The 22,380-nt window shown below is 41.0% G+C and overlaps 2 protein-coding genes across 2 annotated transcripts in view; both read right to left on the reverse strand.

Moving 5' to 3' along the window:
• Nucleotides 1-579: 579 nt before the first annotated feature.
• On the reverse strand, nt 580-2,526 carry LOC135474691 (uncharacterized). The gene has a single exon (XM_064754249.1). It carries the CDS (start codon nt 1,701-1,703, stop codon nt 1,047-1,049), a length of 657 nt encoding a protein of 218 aa, XP_064610319.1. The 5' UTR covers nt 1,704-2,526; the 3' UTR covers nt 580-1,046.
• Nucleotides 2,527-7,748: 5,222 nt separating this feature from the next.
• LOC135474685 (transmembrane protein 201-like) overlaps nt 7,749-22,380 on the reverse strand; it is a 15,603-nt gene continuing 971 nt past the window's right edge. The window contains exons 3-10 of the mRNA XM_064754241.1: nt 21,635-21,814; nt 20,298-20,489; nt 19,607-19,842; nt 18,610-18,810; nt 16,577-17,121; nt 15,837-15,980; nt 11,775-12,095; nt 7,749-10,813 (exon numbers count right to left, since the gene is read on the reverse strand). Coding sequence (XP_064610311.1) covers nt 10,710-10,813; nt 11,775-12,095; nt 15,837-15,980; nt 16,577-17,121; nt 18,610-18,810; nt 19,607-19,842; nt 20,298-20,489; nt 21,635-21,814 — 1,923 coding nt within the window. The 3' untranslated portion in view covers nt 7,749-10,709. The remainder of the gene's footprint in view (nt 10,814-11,774; nt 12,096-15,836; nt 15,981-16,576; nt 17,122-18,609; nt 18,811-19,606; nt 19,843-20,297; nt 20,490-21,634; nt 21,815-22,380) is intronic.

Genomic DNA, 22,380 nt, shown 5'->3' on the forward strand with positions numbered 1-22,380 from the left:
ACGTTCATGAAGTGACACATGATATATGGCCACACTGCACCCAGCATCCTTTGTTGAAAGCATGGTGGTCTAAAAAGATGGCATGGAATCATTGGCTCAGTCTATTGTTGATAGCGAGGAGGGTGGGGTCTGGGGTTGGGTGGGTGTGTGTGTTATTAATGTGGGGTGGGAGGGGGAGGAGGGGGTGCATTCTCAAACTGCATGTGGTGTTGTTCCGTTTAGCTGTATATAACCATGGCTGCGATACTGATTTAAGTATACTCGCAAATGTAAGTTGGTGCGTGTCAGTAACTGAGCATATATACAGGGCACACTACTCTGTAAGACGTGGTTGGAGGTCACATAACCACCCTTTCGTGTCTAAAACAAAACGGCCGCCCATTGTTAAAGCATTGAGGAAAAGGTAATTTTTTGCCACTTCGCTAGCGGCCAGTAAATAGCTCCCAAGCCATCTTACAGAATAGTACCGATACATGTTAATATATAACCGCTGGAGATAACTATCCATCTACTTGTGAACAGTCACAAGGCTGATAAGAGCGATGCAGTTGTCGAATTATTAAACTTTCTTGACTGAGACAAATCCATAATATGTAACGTTTACATATATAGGCCTAATTTAGACGAAGTCTCAGCCTATATGAAAAAAAAAACAATAGACGAGACAAAATAAACATCGAAAGTCATTTTTTACATAAAACATTATGTTTTCTTATTAAGTTATACCAATCCAGAAATCCAGCTATTCAACAAATACGGCTTACAAGTCATGTATTTTATCATAATCTGGAATCTTGCGTCTTGTTGATCACTGTGGCAATTACAACTTTGTACCATTAGGCATTTTGAACAGCATGACTTAGTAGCATACACAAGATAAATCTCCCTTTCAGTAAAAATGATCATTTCGTTAACAAGCCGATAAATGGAACTCTGCGCGGCTTGTCTGGTAAGGTTTAGTATTTAGTATATGTACTACAACACAATCCATATGGGAGTGCCCCGAATAGATAGAGGGCGATAAATCTGATGTTACGGTACCATAGCTAGTCACACTGTTGAATACGCTTGATGATTGCTTCAACTCTCACAAAATCACCCTCACTGTATCTTGAAAGGAATTTGGGATCGAAGTTAACAAGTTCATAATTTGTCACGTCATCACTCCCACCCAGTTGCCTTTCCCAGCGAGATGCCACCATATCCAAAATGCTTTCTTGTAAATAGCTGTCTGGCATTTCGCACGTGGTTGTGTAGTGCTCGGGGTGATGCGGTTCAGTTGCGTAATGATGACGCAACGCAGTCTGCCACGCGCTGTTGTTCCATTCCACATCGTGCACCCACTTTGCCGTGTAGCCCACCGCTTGTTCAAAAGAATATTTACTCAAGTCGTGAACAAGAATCTGTTCTTCTGTCACCGAAGGAACAAAACTTCGAAGTCTATCGAAGGCCTTGCGTAAAAAGGCCCGATGAGAGTCAGCCTGTTGAAAATGAACTTTTATGCCAAACTCCTCATGAAGCAGACGATAAAACGGGGAGTCAATTTTTTTGGCGTTAAAATCATTCTTAGCCGCTTCCCGGTCCATTTCATTCCAATATTCCGCCATCACGATTAAGACGGCTCTCCCGATTCCGTGCTGTTGAACCAGTTCCATCACAGCGACATGCTGACATGGATCCACGGTGCTTAACAGGAGCTGCATTACAGGCCTATACACTCAGCGGAATGCCAGCTACAGGTGTGTCATATAGGCCCACTCCTTGCATAAAGTGGTAAGCTGGTGCTAAGATTGTATATATTTATATGAAGGCCAAAACACACTCACATATGTATGATGTATCCAATCGACCCAATGTGAGATCTGTTGGGAATTCGACCTGAACGTGTAGCTTGCCTATTTAAGGGCCGTACGATCTAAAAATAGAACTAGGGAAGCCCGAAGTTTGACCTAGCCTCTTCGGTCGTATCACAGGCTGACAGATGAGAGTGCCCTTCCCTGCGGGATTTCCCTCTAAATCAACACAGATTACCACGAACAAACACAGAATATCAAAAACATTTCTGCACAGTTTGATGCAGCCAAATGGGGAAAATGCTGCAAAGTTCCAATCGTAAAGCTGTAAAACAGAAAGCCCTCAACTCACCAACGATTTGTTTATGCAGGCTCGTTTTCTTCTCACAGCGCATGTGCGACAATCAAATGACGTAGGTAATCGTCTTGAGCAGGGATATTGACCCTTCAGATGTGGGTCAATTATAATACATTTACATGCCCGGACACGCATCGTACGCTGGTACCTACGTCACAGTACATCCACCGTGCCTTGGCCAATTTCCCACGGAATGTACGCTATTTGCTCATCGGAGCTGGATAGCAACACAAAAACAAAATGTCAGCTTAGATTGGTAAAACAGAAACTTCAGGTTTTTCCAGTGTAAATTAGCGCCTTACACATCTTTGAGTGAACGCTGTTTCAGAAGCTGATCAGCGTGCAAATGTCCCTCTACTTGACTGACAACATGCACAGCTAAGAGATATTTGGTCCGTGTCATAGTAGGCAATATACATAGACCTATATACCTTCGAACTCGTTCTATGCACATACCTGGATTTCGGCTGCTGGCCAATGTGCATTACCTGCAGGCTCTGATTATATACACGTATTATGTAGGTTTGTATACCATATATGGTCTACAGCTGTGATTAAGCTGTATATTTAATCAGAGAACACTGTATTCCAAACACTGTTGGGCTGTTTGACAGAGCTGTTGACAGGCCTGTGCATTCATGTATGGTTGAGATACTAAGCGGTTATAGCAGGTTTGCGAACATGCATTGTAGTCTGGTTGAAAGGAAAAGGTCTCTAAACATGGAAGTATGCAACACTAAATAGACCACTTAAAACTATTCATAAATACTGTTTCATTTATTTTTTTAGACTTTTGTGAAAGGAGTTAAAGGCGTTCAAACATTTTAATTCTAAGGTGGGTTTTTATCAACTCTGATGTCACATGGATTTTTCCCAACTCTAATCACAAAACTGCGTGACGTTTCGTCTAACTCTTTTTACCCATGAATAAACGTGGTGATGTGAGTTCTTACAGATACCGTCTTTTAACACTCTTGAAAAATTCTGGAAAAATGAATAAAAGTATTTTTACGCATAGTTTTCAGTTGCCTGTATGATGAACCTCATTTCATATTTTAGCTTTCTTTCACTTTAAAGGGCATGACAACAAAATTTGTTGGCGGTCGAGATGTGAAACTAATCGCCAGATTGATTTTCATTCTGTTGTTCACAAAGAATCAAAAACGATCCTTTCTATTGCCTTCTCGCGTTCCGACATGTTAGGCCTATATGCTGTCCGATGGCAAAACGGCTTACTTCTAACCGGCATTCCCAATGATATATGCTACTTACGCCACTTTTTGAAATAACATTAATTCAGGTCACGTGTGATAATTACTGTCTGAAATCGGTCTATATATGTGTGTGTGTGCGCGCGCGCGAGTGTGCGAGTGTATACAATGACAGATAACTGGGTATAGCAACGCTGCTCATTTGAAACTTCCTGCTGTTATATTTTTGTTCTATTTTATTATTCTATAATAGTGCAAATCTTCATGCCCTGTTCTTGCCTGATGTTATTTTATCATCACTGTGTATAAATGGAAACATATACAGGCTTGTGTCTGTCCTGGGTGAATAGCAGAGTTATACATTCTGATGATAAAAGAATCATTAGAATTTTGATAAAATCTCATCAATTATCGGCTTTTCAGGCAAATATAGCAGATGAGATTAAAAAAAAAAAACAACTCTAAACTAAAAATACATAATATGAACCACATATGATCGCTAGGACATACGAGGTGAAAGATCAAACACCGTCTTGGACAGGGATTTGTTGAGCTGTCGCTGTTCGATTGACCTTAACTGGTGACCATGCAGTGAGCGATTGCACTTTCGGTGCTGTTTTCCTCATCTAACGTTCGTTGAAGAGACATTATAGTCTCTTTTAGCCAGGTGCCTATATTCAGCTGTCTGTAAAATGAGTCATACTCGCTAATAAAATTGCCTTTAGTCAATGACACGTAACACCACAACCTCTAAACTGGACATGTTGGAAATTCATGTTCTTTCACAGAAAAATGAAGTTAAAACACTTTTTCTAGTTTATACTGTTAAAGTCCTTAAGCTCGGTTTCGCCGACAAAACCTCATTGCCTCGGACGACGTCATAATTATTCAACAAAAAGTGGCATGCTGGATACTGGGCAGAGTTCAATATAAAATTGAAAAAGTTGGATGTTAGAAAATTCTGTTATAGAAGACAATGTAGTCTGTTCGCTGAGATTACGGTGTGTTAGGTCATGGCGTTTGCTCTAACAACATGTTGGCGCAGCTATTGTAAAGCAAATTACTCGCAATAACAAGTGACATTACCCAGCATGCCTTTAGTTTTGGGATGATTATATGACGCCACCCGAGGCAATGAGTTCTTAGTGTTGAAAACATTGTGAATTAGAAAAAGTAGTCTTACTGCATTTTCCTTGCGATAATACACACGTACAATATATCAATGTTTAGAGCTTTTGTTGTTACACGTCACTAACGAAAGAAAATTTTGGTATGGAGTATGACTGATTTTACAGACAGCTGAATATACGCAGCTGACTAAAAGAAACTTTAACCATAGTTTTGTAGCAGATATCAGAAACTAATATCTGATGACGTATACAAGTACGTCACACGTGGAAAATCCGCGAGTAGGCCACTCCCAAGTTCTCCAATCATAAAGCTGACTACCATCGTATAAGTGAAAAAATCTTGAGTGTATATGTGGGCCAGACGTAAAAAATAATCAACTAAATAAAAATAACTGTATATTGATAAAGCAACCATTGCCGTTTCATATCTAACCCTATACAGTTCTCAGTCCCTCATCACCTCCACACTTAGCATTCATTATACGGTTCATACAACCACAACGTTGTCCTAACCAAAATAAAATGAGCTGACGTGTGTTAAAGCCTTCCACGTTATTTGGAGTATTTGTGTCAAAAGTAGTATAACAGGTTCAACCAGTTAGTGCATGTCTTCCTGGATACAAATCGGGCATCTCCTGATAAATATGTCAACTTCGCACGTACATGTATATAGGATGTCAAGGGTCTGTACATTACAAATAGATCTTCCAGTGGCGCTATCGATGTGAGGCTCTCATAACATGTCTGTACAGGTATATGTAACATCTGCATGTCGTCATGCATCAAAGGTGTCGCCCTAACCATCTGCGTCACTTTCCATTACATGTTGTTCACTCCCTATTATGATGGGGAAAATAAAGTTCTCAAATAAATAGAAATCGTCATTCGGAGTTATCGATGTCTGCTATTACATTATACGAAAGCGATCAATGTATCCGGTATTTCATGTTCATTTGTGGCTAACAGTACGTCTGTACCGCAGATAATCTGACTGACCTATATTTATAAATGCTGCGATGTAGAGTAGCCTATCACATCAATATGGTAAATAGTTCGCCTTCAGTATACAGGGCCTACGGTCAAAGCAGTCAGCACACAGGGCCTATAGCCGCTATAGTCAGTATACAGGGCCTACAGTCGCCAGTCAGTATACAGGACCCACAGTCGCCAAAGTCAGTTTGTAGGGCCAAGTCAGTATAAAGGGCACATACAGTCGCCACATTCAGTCTGTAGGGCCTACAGTAGCCCCAGTCAGTATGCAGGGCCAGCAATCGCCAGAATGAGTATACAGAGCCTACCATCACCATAGTCAGTATACAGGGCCTACTATCACCATAGTCAGTATGCAGGGCCTACCATCACCATAGTCAGTATACAGGGCCTACCATCACCATAGTCAGTATGCAGGGCCTACCATCACCATAGTCAGTATGCAGGGCCTACCATCACCATAGTCAGTATACAGGCCTACCATCACCATAGTCAGTATGCAGGGCCTACCATCACCATAATCAGTATACAGGGCCTACCATCACCATAGTCAGAATACAGGGCCTACCATCACCATAGTCAGTATACAGGGCCTACCATCACCATAGTCAGTATACAGGGCCTACCATCACCATAGTCAGTATACAGGGCCTACCATCACCATAGCCAGTATACAGGGCCTACCATCACCATGGTCAGTATACAGGGCCTACCATCACCATAGTCAGTATACAGGGCCTACCATCACCATAGTCAGTATACAGGGCCTACCATCACCATAATCAGTATACAGGGCCTACACCAGCCCCAGTCAGTATACAGGGCCTACCATCACCATAGCAAGTATACAGGGCCTACCATCACCATAGTCAGTATACAGGGCCTACCATCACCATAGTCAGTATACAGGGCCTACCATCACCATAGTCAGTATACAGGGCCTACCATCACCATAGTCAGTATACAGGGCCTACCATCACCATAGTCAGTGTACAGGGCCTACCATCACCATAGCCAGTATACAGGGCCTACCATCACCATAGCCAGGATACAGGGCCTACCATCACCCTAGTCAGTATACAGGGCCTACCATCACCATAGTCAGTATACATGGCCTACCATCACCATAGTCAGTATACAGGGCCTACCATCACAATAGCAAGTATACAGGGCCTACCATCACCATAATCAGTATACAGGGCCTACCATCACCATAGTCAGTATACAGGGCCCACCATCACCATAGTCAGTATACAGGGCCTATCATCACCATAGTCAGTATACAGGGCCCACCATCACCATAGCCAGTATACCGGGTCTACCATCACCATAGTCAGTATACAAGGCCTACCATCACCATAGTCAGTATACAGGGCCCACCATCACCGTAGTCAGTATACAGGGCCTACCATCACCATAGTCAGTATACAGGGCCTACCACCACCATAGTCAGTATACACGGCCTACCATCACCATAGTCAGTATACAGGGCCTACACCAGCCCCATTCAGTATACAGGGCCAGCAGTCGCCATAGTCAGTATACAGGTCCTACCATCACCATAGTCAGTATACAGGGCCCACCATCACCATAGTCAGTATACAGGGCCTACCATCACCATAGTCAGTATACAAGGCCTACCATCACCATAGTCAGTATACAGGGCCCACTAACACCATAGTCAGTATACAGGGCCCACCATCACCATAGTCAGTATACAGGGCCCACCATCACCATAGTCAGTATACAGGGCCTACCATCAACATAGTCAGTATACACGGCCTACCATCACCATAGTCAGTATACAGGGCCTACACCAGCCCCAGTCAGTATACAGGGCCAGCAGTCGCCATAGTTAGTATACAGGGCCAGCAGTCACTAAAAGTCCGAAAAAGCGTCCTAACTTATTTATAAATATGGTCTTAAATATATTTTTTTTCAGGAAAAAGTGGTATTTAGAAATATTTTTGTATGGTGGGTATTTGGGACCACTTTTGGTATTTATCGTCATTGCATAATAATGTTCTAAATAAGAATTTCGATGTATGTGTAATAAATATATTTGATTGTAAATTTGTTGTTTATATCCAAACATATGCACTTAATCTGAATTATGATAGCTTTTATGAATTTTTTAAAATGTAAATATGATCAAAATCCAGGTTGAACAATTTTGTCAGCTAAAAAGAACAAAATCTAGTGCAAATACCTTTATTAAACATGTGTTACATCAACATTCATTACATCATTATACAAAGATATGCACCAAAAGCCCACCATACCCACCATACAAAAATTGTTCTCAGATGTCTTTGTCTCCTTAAAGAAAAATCAAGAAAACAAATATTAAAGACCACATTCACAACCAACTTTTCTCACTCTTTCATCTGAACTTCATGTAATGTTTACGTTTTCTCCACCTTTTAACAGTATTTCTATTTCTATTGTTATACGTCAACGATATGTGCTTTTTGAAACGGGTTAGGCAACCTTTGTTGACATTGATTCATTGATCGCTTTATAGCTCAACGTGTTGCAGAGGTAAAAATAACAAGTTCCCTTTATGAAATTTCTCAAGTTCACAAACGTCCAGCTCTGCACTTTTCTCCATCATTTGTGTACTCTAAATAACTTCTGTGAATCTCACAAATGTGATGAAGTTGCCTAACATTTTTAGCAAATCAAATAAAACACTAAGACTATTACATTTAGCGATTAGAGTTTAACTCAAAAGTCCCCTAGTGTGATGTCTCTGATCTTGAATCGATGTCTGTGGCTAATCCTAAGAGAGCAGTTTGATGGGAGACTAACAATTACTGCCACAACATTCCCTTTATATTGCCTATGTATATTACTTTCTAAAGGAAACCATTGTTTAATTTGCTCAAAATGGAGGCTTTAGTACCATGCACAATCTTCAGACGGTAATATACTGATACTGTCATTACTAACTTTAGTACAATTACAGATTTAGCATAATTATGGCCTACACAATTCATTACAGGCCGTGGTTTTTAGCATGCTAGCGTGTCGCAATGACCCAGAAGCCTCTCATTAATGTGGTTACTGTGAGTTGAGCTCATGCTGGCTTCCTCTCCGGCTGTGGCAAGGTCTGTCAGCAACTTCTGGATGGCTGTGGGTTTCCGCCGGGCTCTGACCAGATTCCTCAAACCATATTGCTTGCCCACAATGTATAAGTGAAATACTCTTGAGTACGGCGTGAAAACACCAGTGAAATGAATTAATAAATAACTCGATTACAAGACCTACATACATGTATATGCCAATACTATGGGCTACTACAGATGTAAATAGCCACACCCCGAAACTCATAGAGACTAATAAAGTACAGAATAGCTTCCACTTGTCATGGCCTCATGTTGTCAACATCAAACCCTCGCATATCCGTCAGCCTTTGGCAAGATACTGATGATCTTTCCTACCGGTGATGTAAAACTTACTAGCTGTACTGGTGTGATATAAGTTTTTTTTTAACAAGTGTACGACTGCGCAATCAGCTCCAAAAGCGTCACTGACCGCTTAGCGTAAAAAAGGGCGCTATACGAACACGGTGGGAAAATCAACCTAATCTCCAAGGCCGGGACTAAACCCAACAATCTAAATGAATAACAAAATGCAAACATAAAAATTAACATGTTCTCTTTCATTATATGTTTCATCAACAAATTTTCCTAATTTACTAAACTAGAATATAAAAACAGAAATTAATAAAAAAATGTACATTGCCACAACTTTGAAATAAAATGTATAATACAACTCTAAATGCACAAAACCATTCCCCACCATACATATGTTTGTAGGGTGTACATGTGTAAATACAACAACAACCCTGAACATTGACCATGACGTATAAAAGCCATCAGTATAAAACAAGAGGTTAATAATGATGAACAATATTACAGGTGTTCATTCAATTCTTTTTGAAGTATCAGTACACTGCATTTGCATTTTTCAAAAAAAAAAGCAAAAAAAAAAAAAACAAACTCTTCCCATCTGCTCCACAAGCTTGTGCAACTTTTCTAATTTTTTTGGTTTGATGATAACACATTGAAAAAACATCAAATAAAGAGTATGTTCCATGATGATAGATCCTGCAATTTCATACACAAACATTATGACCAGATGCTATCAAGCCGTTTATACAGTCAATTCTCAATCCATGTTAGGCATGGTGGAACATTCAATTTGTCAGTTCTGCCCAACACACATTTGGTGTCACACAGGGTGTGGACAGAGGAATCCTGTGGGTGTCACAAGTCACATCTGTGCACAGAGATTGCACATAGTGTGGATGCCAGAGTTTTGTGTAGAGAGAGCGATTTTGAGGGTGTCACAGTTTTTTAGGGAAATTGATGCTGTGGGTGTCACACATGCATCTCAGTTGTGTGGACGGTGATCCTGTGAGTGTCACACTTCTGTAGACAGTGATCCATTGGATGTCACACATGTGCCTGGGTTGTGTGGACAGTGATCCTGCGAATGTCACATGTGTCACAGTTGTGCAGACAGCGATCCTGTGGGTGTCACTCACGTGCCTGGGTTGTGTAGACAGTGATACTGTGGGTGTCACAGTTTTGTAGACAGTGATCTTGTGGGTGTCACAGCTGTATAGACAGCAATCCTGTGGGTGTCACACACATGCCACAGTTGTGTAAACAGTGATCTTGTGGTTGTCACAGTTGTATAGACAGCAATCCTGTGGGTGTCACACACATGCCACAGTTGTGTAAACAGTGATCTTGTGGGTGTCACAGTTGTGTAGACAGCAATCCTGTGGGTGTCACACACATGCCACAGTTGTGTAGACAGTGATCCTGTGGATGTCACACACGTGTCACAGTTGTGTAGACAGTGATCCTGTGGGTGTCACAGTTGTGTAGACAGTGATCCTGTGGATGTCACAGTTGTGTAGACAGTGATCCTGTGGGTGTCATAGTTGTGTAGACAGTGATCCTGTGGATGTCACACACGTGTCACAATTGTGTAGACAGTTATCCTGTGGATGTCACAGTTGTGTAGACAGTGATCCTGTGGATGTCACACACGTGTCACAGTTGTGTAGACAGATCCTGTGGGTGTCACAGTTGTGTAGACAGTGATCCAGTGGATGTCACAGTTGTGTAGACAGTGATCCTGTGGGTGTCACAGTTGTGTAGACAGAGATCCTGTGGATGTCACAGTTGTGTAGACAGTGATCCTGTGGGCATCACACACGTGTCACAGTTGTGTAGAGAATGATCATGTTAGTGAAAAGACTCAATGCCAAAACACTCAATATCACATACCCACTCTGCCACCAGGGAACTGCTTCTGCAAACAAATAAGAAAAATATTGTTACTGTTCTTCTGAATTAGGGGTCGAAATAATCAAATCACTACTGAATAAACCATACACATCCCCTCACACTTTGCTTATCAGTTACTACTAAAACACATGGGATAACCCAACTTACCCCCAAACAAAGCTACTGATACAACCATGCTGACAAGAAAGTTTTATTTCACTTCAAATAGAGGTATTTTTTGGCAATGGTGGACATCTCAATTTTTACACAACTGCGGAAGAAATCATGATAGAACTAGAACATAGTAGATAGTGAGTGGTTTTGTACTAAACTTTAATCCAGATATATCAGTGGACATTTATACCTTACGGCAACATGCGCATTACAAAGAAGCGTTAAGAACTCATCAACAAAGTATTCTTAAGTACAATTAATCTGATTCCCACTAAATGACAGCCTCTGTTTTTTGTTGTTTTTTTTTTTTACTGACATGTTCTCAACCTTGGAAATCGTTATGGTGCCAACCTCTGTCAAGTCAGTTAAATAATAAACTGCATGTATCTATTTCTTTATTTGGCTGGTGTTTACTGTTTTGCACCATACTCAAGAATATTTCACTTGTACCACAGAGGCTCGAAATTAATTACCACCTGCAGGTTGCTGGTAGACCTCCCAATCTACAACCAGAGAGGAAGCCAGGCAAAACCCGGTAGAAACCTACCACCATCTGCAGGTTGCTGGCAGACCTTCCCATGTACAACCGAAGAGGAAGTCAGCATGAGCTGGACTTGAACTTCATGTACATGTATATGTATGAGAAAGTCAAAGAGCAACTGTGTCTTAAAAAGTGTTTAACTACCAAAAAGCACGTTTCCACCTAGGTCAGAATTCTGGCGTTCCTTCTTAAACTGACCTCTCCAACTGTTTTGGCCAGAAAACACTAACCTCATTGAATCATCTGTGTTATATTTCTGCAGAAGACATACCTAACACTGTAGATAATTTTTCTGAGCATCTGTCTGTTGTGCTGTCCACTGGACAAAAGCTGGACTGTGACCTTTGACTTGAATGGCTGCTATCACAGTCTTGTCCAATCACTGATCTCCTTAAATATATCTGATTGGATCTTGAATGGCTGCTATAACCGTCTTGTCCAATCACTGATCTCCTTATATATGCCTGGTTAGATTTAGGGTGCTCACTGGGTCGCCACAAATTGCTGTTTTGTGAGAACTGATCGCTGATGATGGACTGGGTGTCCGTAAATAATGTTCTCTGCGACAGTGGAGAGCTGACAGAGTGAAGATCTGAGACAGGAAGAAATAAATATCAAATAAATAAAATCAAATATTTACATTCAAATAACGTCAGCACAGCTGAAAGAATAGCGAAAAAAATTCATCGCAACAAAGGTATTGAGCTAGAACCTAAACCCTAACATGGAAAACTAGTAAACGTATTCAGTTAGTCCCATATAAACAAATACAACTAGTAAAGATATTCAGTTAATCCTAGAATTAAGAAACAGGTATTCAGTTTGAGCCCTAGCTCTAGCATGGAGAACTAGTAAAGGTATTCAGTTAGAGCCTTAGCCCTAGCATGGAGAACTAGTAAAGGTATTCAGTTAGTGCCTAGTCCTAGCATGGAGAACTAGTAAAGGTATTCATGTTAGAGGCTTAGTCCTAGCATAAAGAACTAGTAAAGGTATTCAGTTAGAGGCTTAGCCCTAGCATGGAGAACTAGCAAAGGTGTTTAGTTACAGCCTAGTCCTAGCATGGAGAACTAGTAAAGGTATTCAGTTAGAGCCTAGCCTTAGCATGGAGAACTAGTAAAGGTATTCAGTTAGAGGCTTAGCCCTAGAATGGAGAACTAGCAAAGGTGTTTAGTTACAGCCTAGTCCTAGCATGGAGAACTAGTAAAGGTATTCAGTTAGAGCCTGGCCCTAGCATGGAGAACTAGTAAAGGTATTCAGTTAGAGCATAGCCCTAGCATGGAGAACTAGTAAAGGTACTCAGTTAGAGCCTAGCCCTAGCATGGAGAACTAGCAAAGGTGTTTAGTTACAGCCTAGTCCTAGCATGGAGAACTAGTAAAGGTATTAAGTTAGAGGCTTAGCCCTAGCATGGAGAACTAGTAAAGGTACTCAGTAAGAGGCATAGCCCTAGCATGGAGAACTAGTAAAGGTACTCAGAGGCTTAGCCCTAGCATGGAGAACTAGTAAAGGTACTCAGTTAGAGTCTTAGCCCTAGCATGGAGAACTAGTAAAGGTATTAAGTTAGAGGCTTAGCCCTAGCATGGAGAACTAGCAAAGGTACTCAGAGGCTTAGCCCTAGCATGGAGAACTAGTAAAGGTATTAAGTCAGAGCCTAGCCCTAGCATAGAGAACTAATAAAGGTATTCAGTTAGAGGCTTAGCCCTAGCATGGAGAACTAGCAAAGGTGTTTAGTTACAGCCTAGTCCTAGCATGGAGAACTAGTAAAGGTATTCAGTTAGAGCCTAGCCCTAGCATGGAGAACTAGTAAAGGTATTAAGTTAGAGGCTTAGCCCTAGCATGGAGAACTAGCAAAGGTGTTTAGTTACAGCCTAGTCCTAGCATGGAGAACTAGTAAAGGTATTCAGTTAGAGCCTAGCCCTAGCATGGAGAACTAGTAAAGGTATTAAGTCAGAGCCTAGCCCTAGCATGGAGAACTAATAAAGGTATTCAGTTAGAGGCTTAGCCCTAGCATGGAGAACTAGCAAAGGTGTTTAGTTACAGCCTAGTCCTAGCATGGAGAACTAGTAAAGGTATTCAGTTAGAGCCTAGCCCTAGCATGGAGAACTAGTAAAGGTATTAAGTTAGAGGCTTAGCCCTAGCATGGAGAACTAGCAAAGGTGTTTAGTTACAGCCTAGTCCTAGCATGGAGAACTAGTAAAGGTATTCAGTTAGAGCCTAGCCCTAGCATGGAGAACTAGTAAAGGTATTCAGTTAGAGCCTAGCCTTAGCATGGAGAACTAGTAAAGGTGTTTAGTTACAGCCTAGTCCTAGCATGGAGAACTAGTAAAGGTATTCAGTTAGAGCCTAGCCCTAGCATGGAGAACTAGTAAAGGTATTCAGTTAGAGGCTTAGCCCTAGAATGGAGAACTAGCAAAGGTGTTTAGTTACAGCCTAGTCCTAGCATAGAGAACTAGTAAAGGTATTCAGTTAGAGCCTGGCCCTAGCATGGAGAACTAGTAAAGGTATTCAGTTAGAGCCTAGCCCTAGCATGGAGAACTAGTAAAGGTACTCAGTTAGAGCCTAGCCCTAGCATGGAGAACTAGCAAAGGTGTTTAGTTACAGCCTAGTCCTAGCATGGAGAACTAGTAAAGGTATTAGAGCCTCTGCTTAGCCCTAGCATGGAGAACTAGTAAAGGTACTCAGTTAGAGCCTAGCCCTAGCATGGAGAACTAGTAAAGGTATTAAGTTAGAGGCTTAGCCCTAGCATGGAGAACTAGCAAAGGTGTTTAGTTACAGCCTAGTCCTAGCATGGAGAACTAGTAAAGGTACTCAGTTAGAGCCTAGCCCTAGCATGGAGAACTAGCAAAGGTATTAAGTTAGAGGCTTAGCCCTAGCATGGAGAACTAGTAAAGGTACTCAGAGGCTTAGCCCTAGCATAGAGAACTAGTAAAGGTATTAAGTTAGAGCCTGGCCCTAGCATGGAGAACTAGTAAAGGTATTCAGTTAGAGCCTTAACTGATGTACATTGCCCATACCAAATGACATATTTTTTTTTACTTATTTGATTGTGGTTTTACGCCATACTCAAGAATATTTCACCTACACGATGACAGTCAGCATTATGGTGGGAGGAAAGCGGGCAGAGCCCGGGCGAAACCTGCAGTCCTCCATCCACAAGCAGGTTGCTGACAGACCTTCTCACATGTGGCCGGAGAGGAAGCCAGCATGAGCTGGACCGATTGCACATTGTACATACAGATGGTGTAGGCTAGACTGATGTACATCGTACGTACCAGATGGTGTAGGCTAGACTGATGTACATTGTACGTACCAGCTGGTGTAGGCTAGACCGATTGCACATTGTACATACCAGATGGTGTATGCTAGACTGATGTACATCGTACGTACCAGATGATGTATGCTAGACTGATGTACATCGTACGTACCAGATGATGTAGGCTAGACTGATGTACATTGTACGTACCAGATGGTGTAGGCTAGACTGATGTAGATTGTACATACCAGGCGGTGTAGGCTAGACTGATGTACATCGTACGTACCAGATGATGTAGGCTAGACTGATGTACATTGTACGTACCAGATGATGTAGGCTAGACTGATGTACATCGTACGTACCAGATGATGTAGGCTAGACTGATGTACATCGTACGTACAGATGGTGTAGGCTAGACTGATGTACATTGTACGTACCAGATGGTGTAGGCTAGACTGATGTACATTGTACGTACCAGCTGGTGTAGGCTAGACTGATGTAGATTGTACATACCAGGCGGTGTAGGCTTGACTGATGTACATCGTACGTATGAGATGGTGTAGGCTAGACTGATGTACATCGTACGTACCAGATGGTGTAGGCTAGACTGATGTACATCGTACGTATGAGATGGTGTAGGCTAGACTGATGTACATCGTACCTACCAGATGGTGTAGGCTAGACTGATGTACATCGTACGTATGAGATGGTGTAGGGTAGACTATGTCCATCGTACGTATGAGATGGTGTAGGCTAGACTGATGTACATCGTACGTACCAGATGGTGTAGGCTAGACTGATGTACATCGTACGTACCAGATGGTGTAGGCTAGACTGATATACATCGTACGTACCAGATGGTGTAGGCTAGACTGATGTACATCATATGTACCAGATGGTGTAGGCTAGACTGATGTACATCGTACGTACCAGATGGTGTAGGCTAGACTGATGTACATCATATGTACCAGATGGTGTAGGCTAGACTGATATACATCGTACGTACCAGATGGTGTAGGCTAGACTGATGTACATCATACGTACCAGATGGTGTAGGCTAGACTGATGTACATTGTACGTACCAGATGGTGTAGAGCTGCGCTGCATGACAGGCCCAAGCTTGGCCGGACTGATCAGCGGTCGTCTTCCTCTTGGTACAGGAGGCACGGAAAGCTTACTCCCAGCGGTCATTAGGTGATTGAGAGAGACATTACTGCCAAACACACCTGCAAAATAAGAAGTCCTAGAGGCATTTTTCCCTGGGATACATACCTAACTAATAAGGGTAATGTGAACAATTCTTTAAGTTTGTTAGAGAAGCTGATCTCAGCTTAGCCTTTTACCATAGGTGCACAGAGTATAAGTCATTCACAACCACTTGGAAACTGTTTTGAAAATATTCTTCAGACAGCACTTCTGTAACATTGTGTACATGCAAGTATGATGTTTTATACCATATAGTTTGGCCACATGCAGCGAACAGCCCAAACCTGAGAAAAAGTTTTGTTGACTTGTTTTGTTTTTGTTTCTTGAGTATGGTGTAAAACACCAGTGAAATAAATAAATTAATGTAGCAACGCCCCTTGTAGTATTTCCCTTCCAGCTTTTCAGTTCTTTGGAAGTGGAGTTTTTCATTGCTTTTCATATCCCTTGGCTTTCACGTTTTTGTGCCATTTACTGTCACTTTGTTACCTCACTACAACTGTGTTAGTTACTACTTTATATATTCATTGTGCCATCTTCATTAGAGTTGCTTCATCACTATTATCTATACTGATCATCTTGGCCAGTCCTCAGAGATACAGGTAACACCGTGACTTACCAGAGCCATGCCGCCTCAGGTTTGATCCTCCCAGATTCATGCTGTCTATTTCCAGGTCAATATCACCAAATCCTGTGACAGAAGAAAAGCTAGTCTCTGCTGGTCGATCTCTGGAAGAAAAGCTCTCGGCCTGCACTGTCCTAAACGCTGACTTTGAGCTATGTTGCAAACCTAAAGTTGTCTCCCTTCGAATAGGTTCTGAAAATGTTGACATGAAACTTGAATTCAAATCAGAGTTTTTGTTACCAGTGCTGAAAGATGTGAGTTTTCTGGCAGGCTCCGAGATGACTGATGGAGGTCTGTGATGCAGCTGCATGTCACTGGCGTGATGCGATTGCAATGAATTCCATGGGTAATGCTCCTGCCAGGCAGGAGATGGGATTACCTCCCTTTGTAATGGCCGTGAAAAGGTAGCCGCTGAGGTAGGAGTTCCAAAGCCACAGGGCACCTGAGGAGCTGGCACCCCGAGAAAAGTAGAATCACCAGTGAATGAACTTGTCGTGTTGCTGTCTACCTCTTCAGATTTTTCGCTATCCATAGATAACCTGTAATGGAACATTTTTAAAACATTAAAGTACTTCTTTGAAATATCTACAATACATTCAAATATACAGGGTGTCCCAGAAGTCGCGCACCACGCAGAGCAGTGTGTTGCCCCATCTCTTCCAAACATAAAAACCAATTCAGCTCTTTCTTGCATCGTTAGTTTATTAGCCATAATTAACTCTGAAAGAGGGAAAAAAAATTTAAAATCAGTATTAAATCTGAAACACAAAAAAAAATGAAAAACAGGATGGTGCGCGACTTCTGGCACACCTTATACAGTACAATGCTAAGCCTAGAGACAAAATCTTACAATTACAAACTAATTAATCACATTATCAACTTCTGTTGGAACAATTTTGGAATTTCTATTCCATGTTTCTACATTCTATGTCATTTTAAGCCATTTGTTATTTCATATCCTCAATTACCTATCACCTTCATTGTACAGTGATTTCATGATGTTCAAGACAGTTAGTAACACTGAAAACCATGGAACCATTCATGTCATACAGTTTGTTCAGTCAGTGTAAAGAATGTACAGAAAACATGGTCACTGGGATAACATTTGACTTTATACCCTACTTTATTCCACTTACTGAATTCGTAAGAGTTCAATTTAGACACCGTCAACAGGCTGCTAAATTCCAAAACTGAAAGAATCTTAATCCTGCAACTTTTGAGCCTAACTTCAGAAAATTCAATACAGACCTAACTGTGTAAGTTATGACACATAGATGTAGTAATTAGTTTTTCAGATTTCCCAAAACAGCCAAACCCTGAACTCACTGCTGAAATAAACTCAATTCTGCAATAAAAAAAAAAATCAATTCTTTTACTTTTATTACTCCTTGCAACATGCAGTTTTTTAGGTTCTATTAAAGAAAGTGTGACTTAGTTCCAAATAAACTTTCACTGTATATTCTCAAATGGAAACGATTTCAACCATGTTGGTTTATTGATTGGTTTTTGGCTCCTGCTTCTTTTAAAGGCTTCTGCCAAAGTGATCTGACATGAAGTTCACTTCATATTGTAAATACGACGACAGAAGTCAACGCAGAGCATAGCATAGCCAGCATGTGTCGTGTTCCCTGATTGGTTTGTCAACCAGCGTGTAGCCAATCAGCGCAAACATTATATTACTGCACAACCTGGCCACGGGAACAACAGAAGGGAGCCACGATATGTGTGCACACACACAGAAGTAGGTCTAGCAGGAATTATTTTCAGAATTCCAACTAATTAAGACCAGCATTTGTCAACCTATGAGTTGTCAATAAAGACAAGAGTAACAGATTGCTTAATTTTAGGTATATCATTTGATCAGTTGAAACTTTGTACAATACACCCGGTGAAACGACCAAAAACAGGCTGCCGGCATTTATGAAGAGGCCTGAACCCACCATATAGCTCATCCATCCATCCAATCAGAAAGTTTTGTGACAGTGTGGTGCTTGGAATTTAGATAAAATATCTACTGTATCATTTACCTTCTTATACTGAAGTTAGAATTACTACGGGGTTGCCTCTTCCACAGCATAGACACAATTGTCATGACAATGGTGGCAACGCAACCAATAAACATGAGGCCTCTTCCAACTGATTGGATGTGGTCGTCTTGGAGATAGAACACATGATTAAACATGAGGCCAAGCCACAAGAAGGCACAGAGTCCATCTGTAAAATATACCCTAAAAGGTTAAAAAAAATGAAAGACAATAGTGGTGAATACAAGTCTGTGGTTTCCAGTAACAGGAATCAACTGTATTTGTATAAAAAGTTAACACATATGAATGAACATAATGCTTAGCATCTACAGTCTGAACCAAATACATGCCTTTATTGAGTCAAATAAGACAGAACTAACAGGGCTCAATTTTAAGCATTTTTTCTGGTTGTCCACATAGCCTGTCTTTGAGGTTGCCCGGCACAGAATCCACCAGTCCACTCCAGATAACATGTGGAGTTGTCCTCCAGGACTCATCTGTAAATGTAATTATCCAGGCTGGGTGTTTGAATGAGGAGGGTTGGGCTGAGGGTTAGTACCAGACTTTAATGAGGACAGTTCTGTTTTAACACAGTGGAGAGGGGCAACACAGTAGTGTATGGTAAATCTGGACATGCTTCTGTCATAATGGTCGTGAAATTCACGCACACCCGCAATGCCGGCCAACTACATCTAGCTTCTTAGGTTATGATTTTTCCTCTGCCAGAGGTTATTTTACAACATTTTCAAAAGTACATCTAAACTACTTTTTGAACTCATGATTGTCCGCGAGGGAATTTAGTTTTAACTTAATATCTGAATTTATCATACCAGCTTACAGAATACAACAAATCATTAATCATGTGACTTTTCAATCTACCGCTTTTAGTCAAAAGCTAACACTTACATAAAATAGCTCTAGTTCTATTTTCATTTCACGAACCAATACAACAAATCCTTCCATGTGAATGCCACTGAACACATATAAGAAAACAACAAACCTTAATTTTCCAAGCAGAAGTTTGGAGAAGATGTTGAGAAAGAGTCCTAAAAAGACCAGAAATGTATCCAGGCTCTCAACAGACTGTACAGAGTATGAAGAATAGGCCCCCTTGATATTGTAACTCTTCAGAAATGAAGGCAATAATGCCAGTAACAGTGATACTGCACAAACAAGACTCAATGCATGGAGAATAGTGGATAAGATGGAGAGATAAGGCTGAGGGTCATCCCAATCCTGCAAAACAGAGAAAAAAAGTTTTACCATTGGAGACAAGGACTCCAAAATTTCATCACAAAAGAGGGTACTTTTCCCTAAAAACACTGAATGTAACCCTGTTGTTTCTATAATACCTACTGCAGTTCTTGAATATTAAGTCTGAAAGTAAGTACATTTTCTATTTTCAAATTTTCCATTGTGAAATTTGTTCACCAGAGTTATCTCCCCTTCATTCAATACACACGCTCCCTTCAAATCAAGGCATACAATTGAGTCGACTTGATGTCATGGGTCACATTAGGAAAACAATTTTGGACGCACTTATGCACCAACATTTACATATACAAAATGGTTGCACTCGTAAATCAAGTTATAAAAAAAAAAAATTTTGGTTGAATGGCTAAAAGGTGGGCTTTAGCACCCATGCAATTTTTAAAATCGACTCATGTATGCCGACTGCAGACTAAACCTACCCTATAGCTCTGTGACAGCAGAGATTGGGATGTGGAATGAAGCTTCTTGAGTTCTCCAGGGCTCAGTCGGCTCTGGAGGAGCTCATCTTGTTGCTGAATCTCTAACTCAGTAGAAGCCACACAAACTCTGCACAGCTTGTACACATGCTCTAGGTTATGCTTGAAAATTTCAACCTCTTCTTCATAATTTGCCTGTTAAAAACCAAAATTACACTGCAAAAAACCTATATCTCATAATATACATAAGCAACAATTAAACAAAATTACACTGCAAACTTTTCTCACAAATATATGTAACCAACAATTAAACAGAATCACACTCCAAACAACCTCTGTCTCATAATTAGCATCACAAATGAACTGAATTACACCCCACACATGTTGTTTATTTTGTGAGATACCAACAAATGGATTCAAAAACACTGTACAATGTGTGATAGAAATCTTTCCATGATGTGACAGTCTTCTGTTTGAGTGAGTGAGTGAGTGAGTCCTTGGGGTTTAACGTCGTACTTAACAATTTTTCAGTCATACGAGGATAAAGGAATCTTCAGATTGAATGTAATATGCCTCCTTTGTTGCAGGAGGGATTTCCATCCCTTTTTTATTTAGTGCTGCTTCAATGAGACACCTTACTGAAGGCAAGTAAGCCGCCCCGCCTGAGCCATTATGCTGATAAGGGTCAACCAGTCATTGCACATCAACTTCATGCTGAACTTGTGTCTGACAAACCTCACAGAAAACAGAGCTGTACTATGTTACTTCCACATATTCTAAACAACAAACTTTGTAATACTTTTCTTCAAAGTTTGACTGTTCATGGAAACAGAAGAAAACCACTTTGGTGGACAGTTTACTGGTCAGTTTTGTTGTACATTTTCAGTTTGAGTTCTTGTCAGGTTTTGATTTCCTCATCAGGCTTCTATTTCCATCTTTTGTTTTGGTCAGAATCGGCTTTGGTTTACAAGAATTCACTGGAATGTTTTTAGGCAAATCCATGCAGATTCCTGTAGTCTGGTTTACATTTGCATTGATTCTTCTCTACCCTTCCCTTGTGATGCAGAGCCAGTTACTATTGTTCACAACATTATTTTATGGGGGGAAAGACTTCAGTATTAGCAGCAGCTTCTTTACATTAGTCATTACCATATGATCTCTCAGCTTACACATCCATATACTAGCACTACCATGATGCGTACACTTATGATAGTGAGATAAGACAGGCAGAACTGAAACCAATGGTAAATCTGATCTGTGCAGATTGTCAAATAACTCCACCACCTTTAATAGCAAAACGATAAACTTGCCAAAAAATACCACATTTTTGAAACACTTACCTCATTGAACGGTACAAAATCTGCCAACTGCTTGACCTTCAGAAGCTGGTTTCTGTTACACACATCGCAGAGAATACCCACAGATGGTGACATCGTACCCCCATTCCTGCGGCTCCTCCTGGTGTCATGATTTAAGTCTTGCACGTGCTGGGCTGGAATAGACTTGTTGTAACCACCATCCTACAATCATGACAACAAATGTTGTGACAAATAAAAGACTTTAACATCTATTTTCATGCCTTCCGATATATGACAAGCAAATCTATTTCAGTTCACTTTACTTCATTGGTGTTTTACGCCGGTACTCAAGAATATTTCACTTATACGACGGCGGCCAGCATTATGGTGGGAGGAAACCGGGCACAGCCTGGGGAAACCCACAACCATCCGCAGGTTGATGGAAGACCTTCCCACTTACGGCCAGAGAGGAAGCCAGCATGAGCTGGACTTGAACTCAAAGCGACTGCATTGGTGAGCGGTTTTTTGGGTCATTACACTGCGCTAGCGCGCTAACCAACTGAGCCACGGAGGGCCCCCAAATCTATTTCACGACACTAATCTCAAATGTCAGGCTTACTTCTACAATATGTTTATTTCATAACCTTACTGAACCAGAGTGCCACTTAGCTTTTTTCTTTCAACTTCACTTAATTCACCGTAATTTTATGCACAACTGATCTTACATAAAGGCATAACAGAATCTGGTTGGCATCTTCCCATTAACATTATTATGTTATGGCAGACAG

This window comes from Liolophura sinensis, chromosome 9 (genome assembly GCF_032854445.1).
Source record: "Liolophura sinensis isolate JHLJ2023 chromosome 9, CUHK_Ljap_v2, whole genome shotgun sequence".
NCBI lineage: Eukaryota > Metazoa > Mollusca > Polyplacophora > Chitonida > Chitonidae > Liolophura > Liolophura sinensis.

What these genes read in the sequence shown, in the direction of transcription:
- LOC135474691 (XM_064754249.1), bottom strand. Translation starts at nt 1,703, where the DNA reads ATGCAGCTCCTGTTAAGCACCGTGGATCCATGTCAGCATGTCGCTGTG.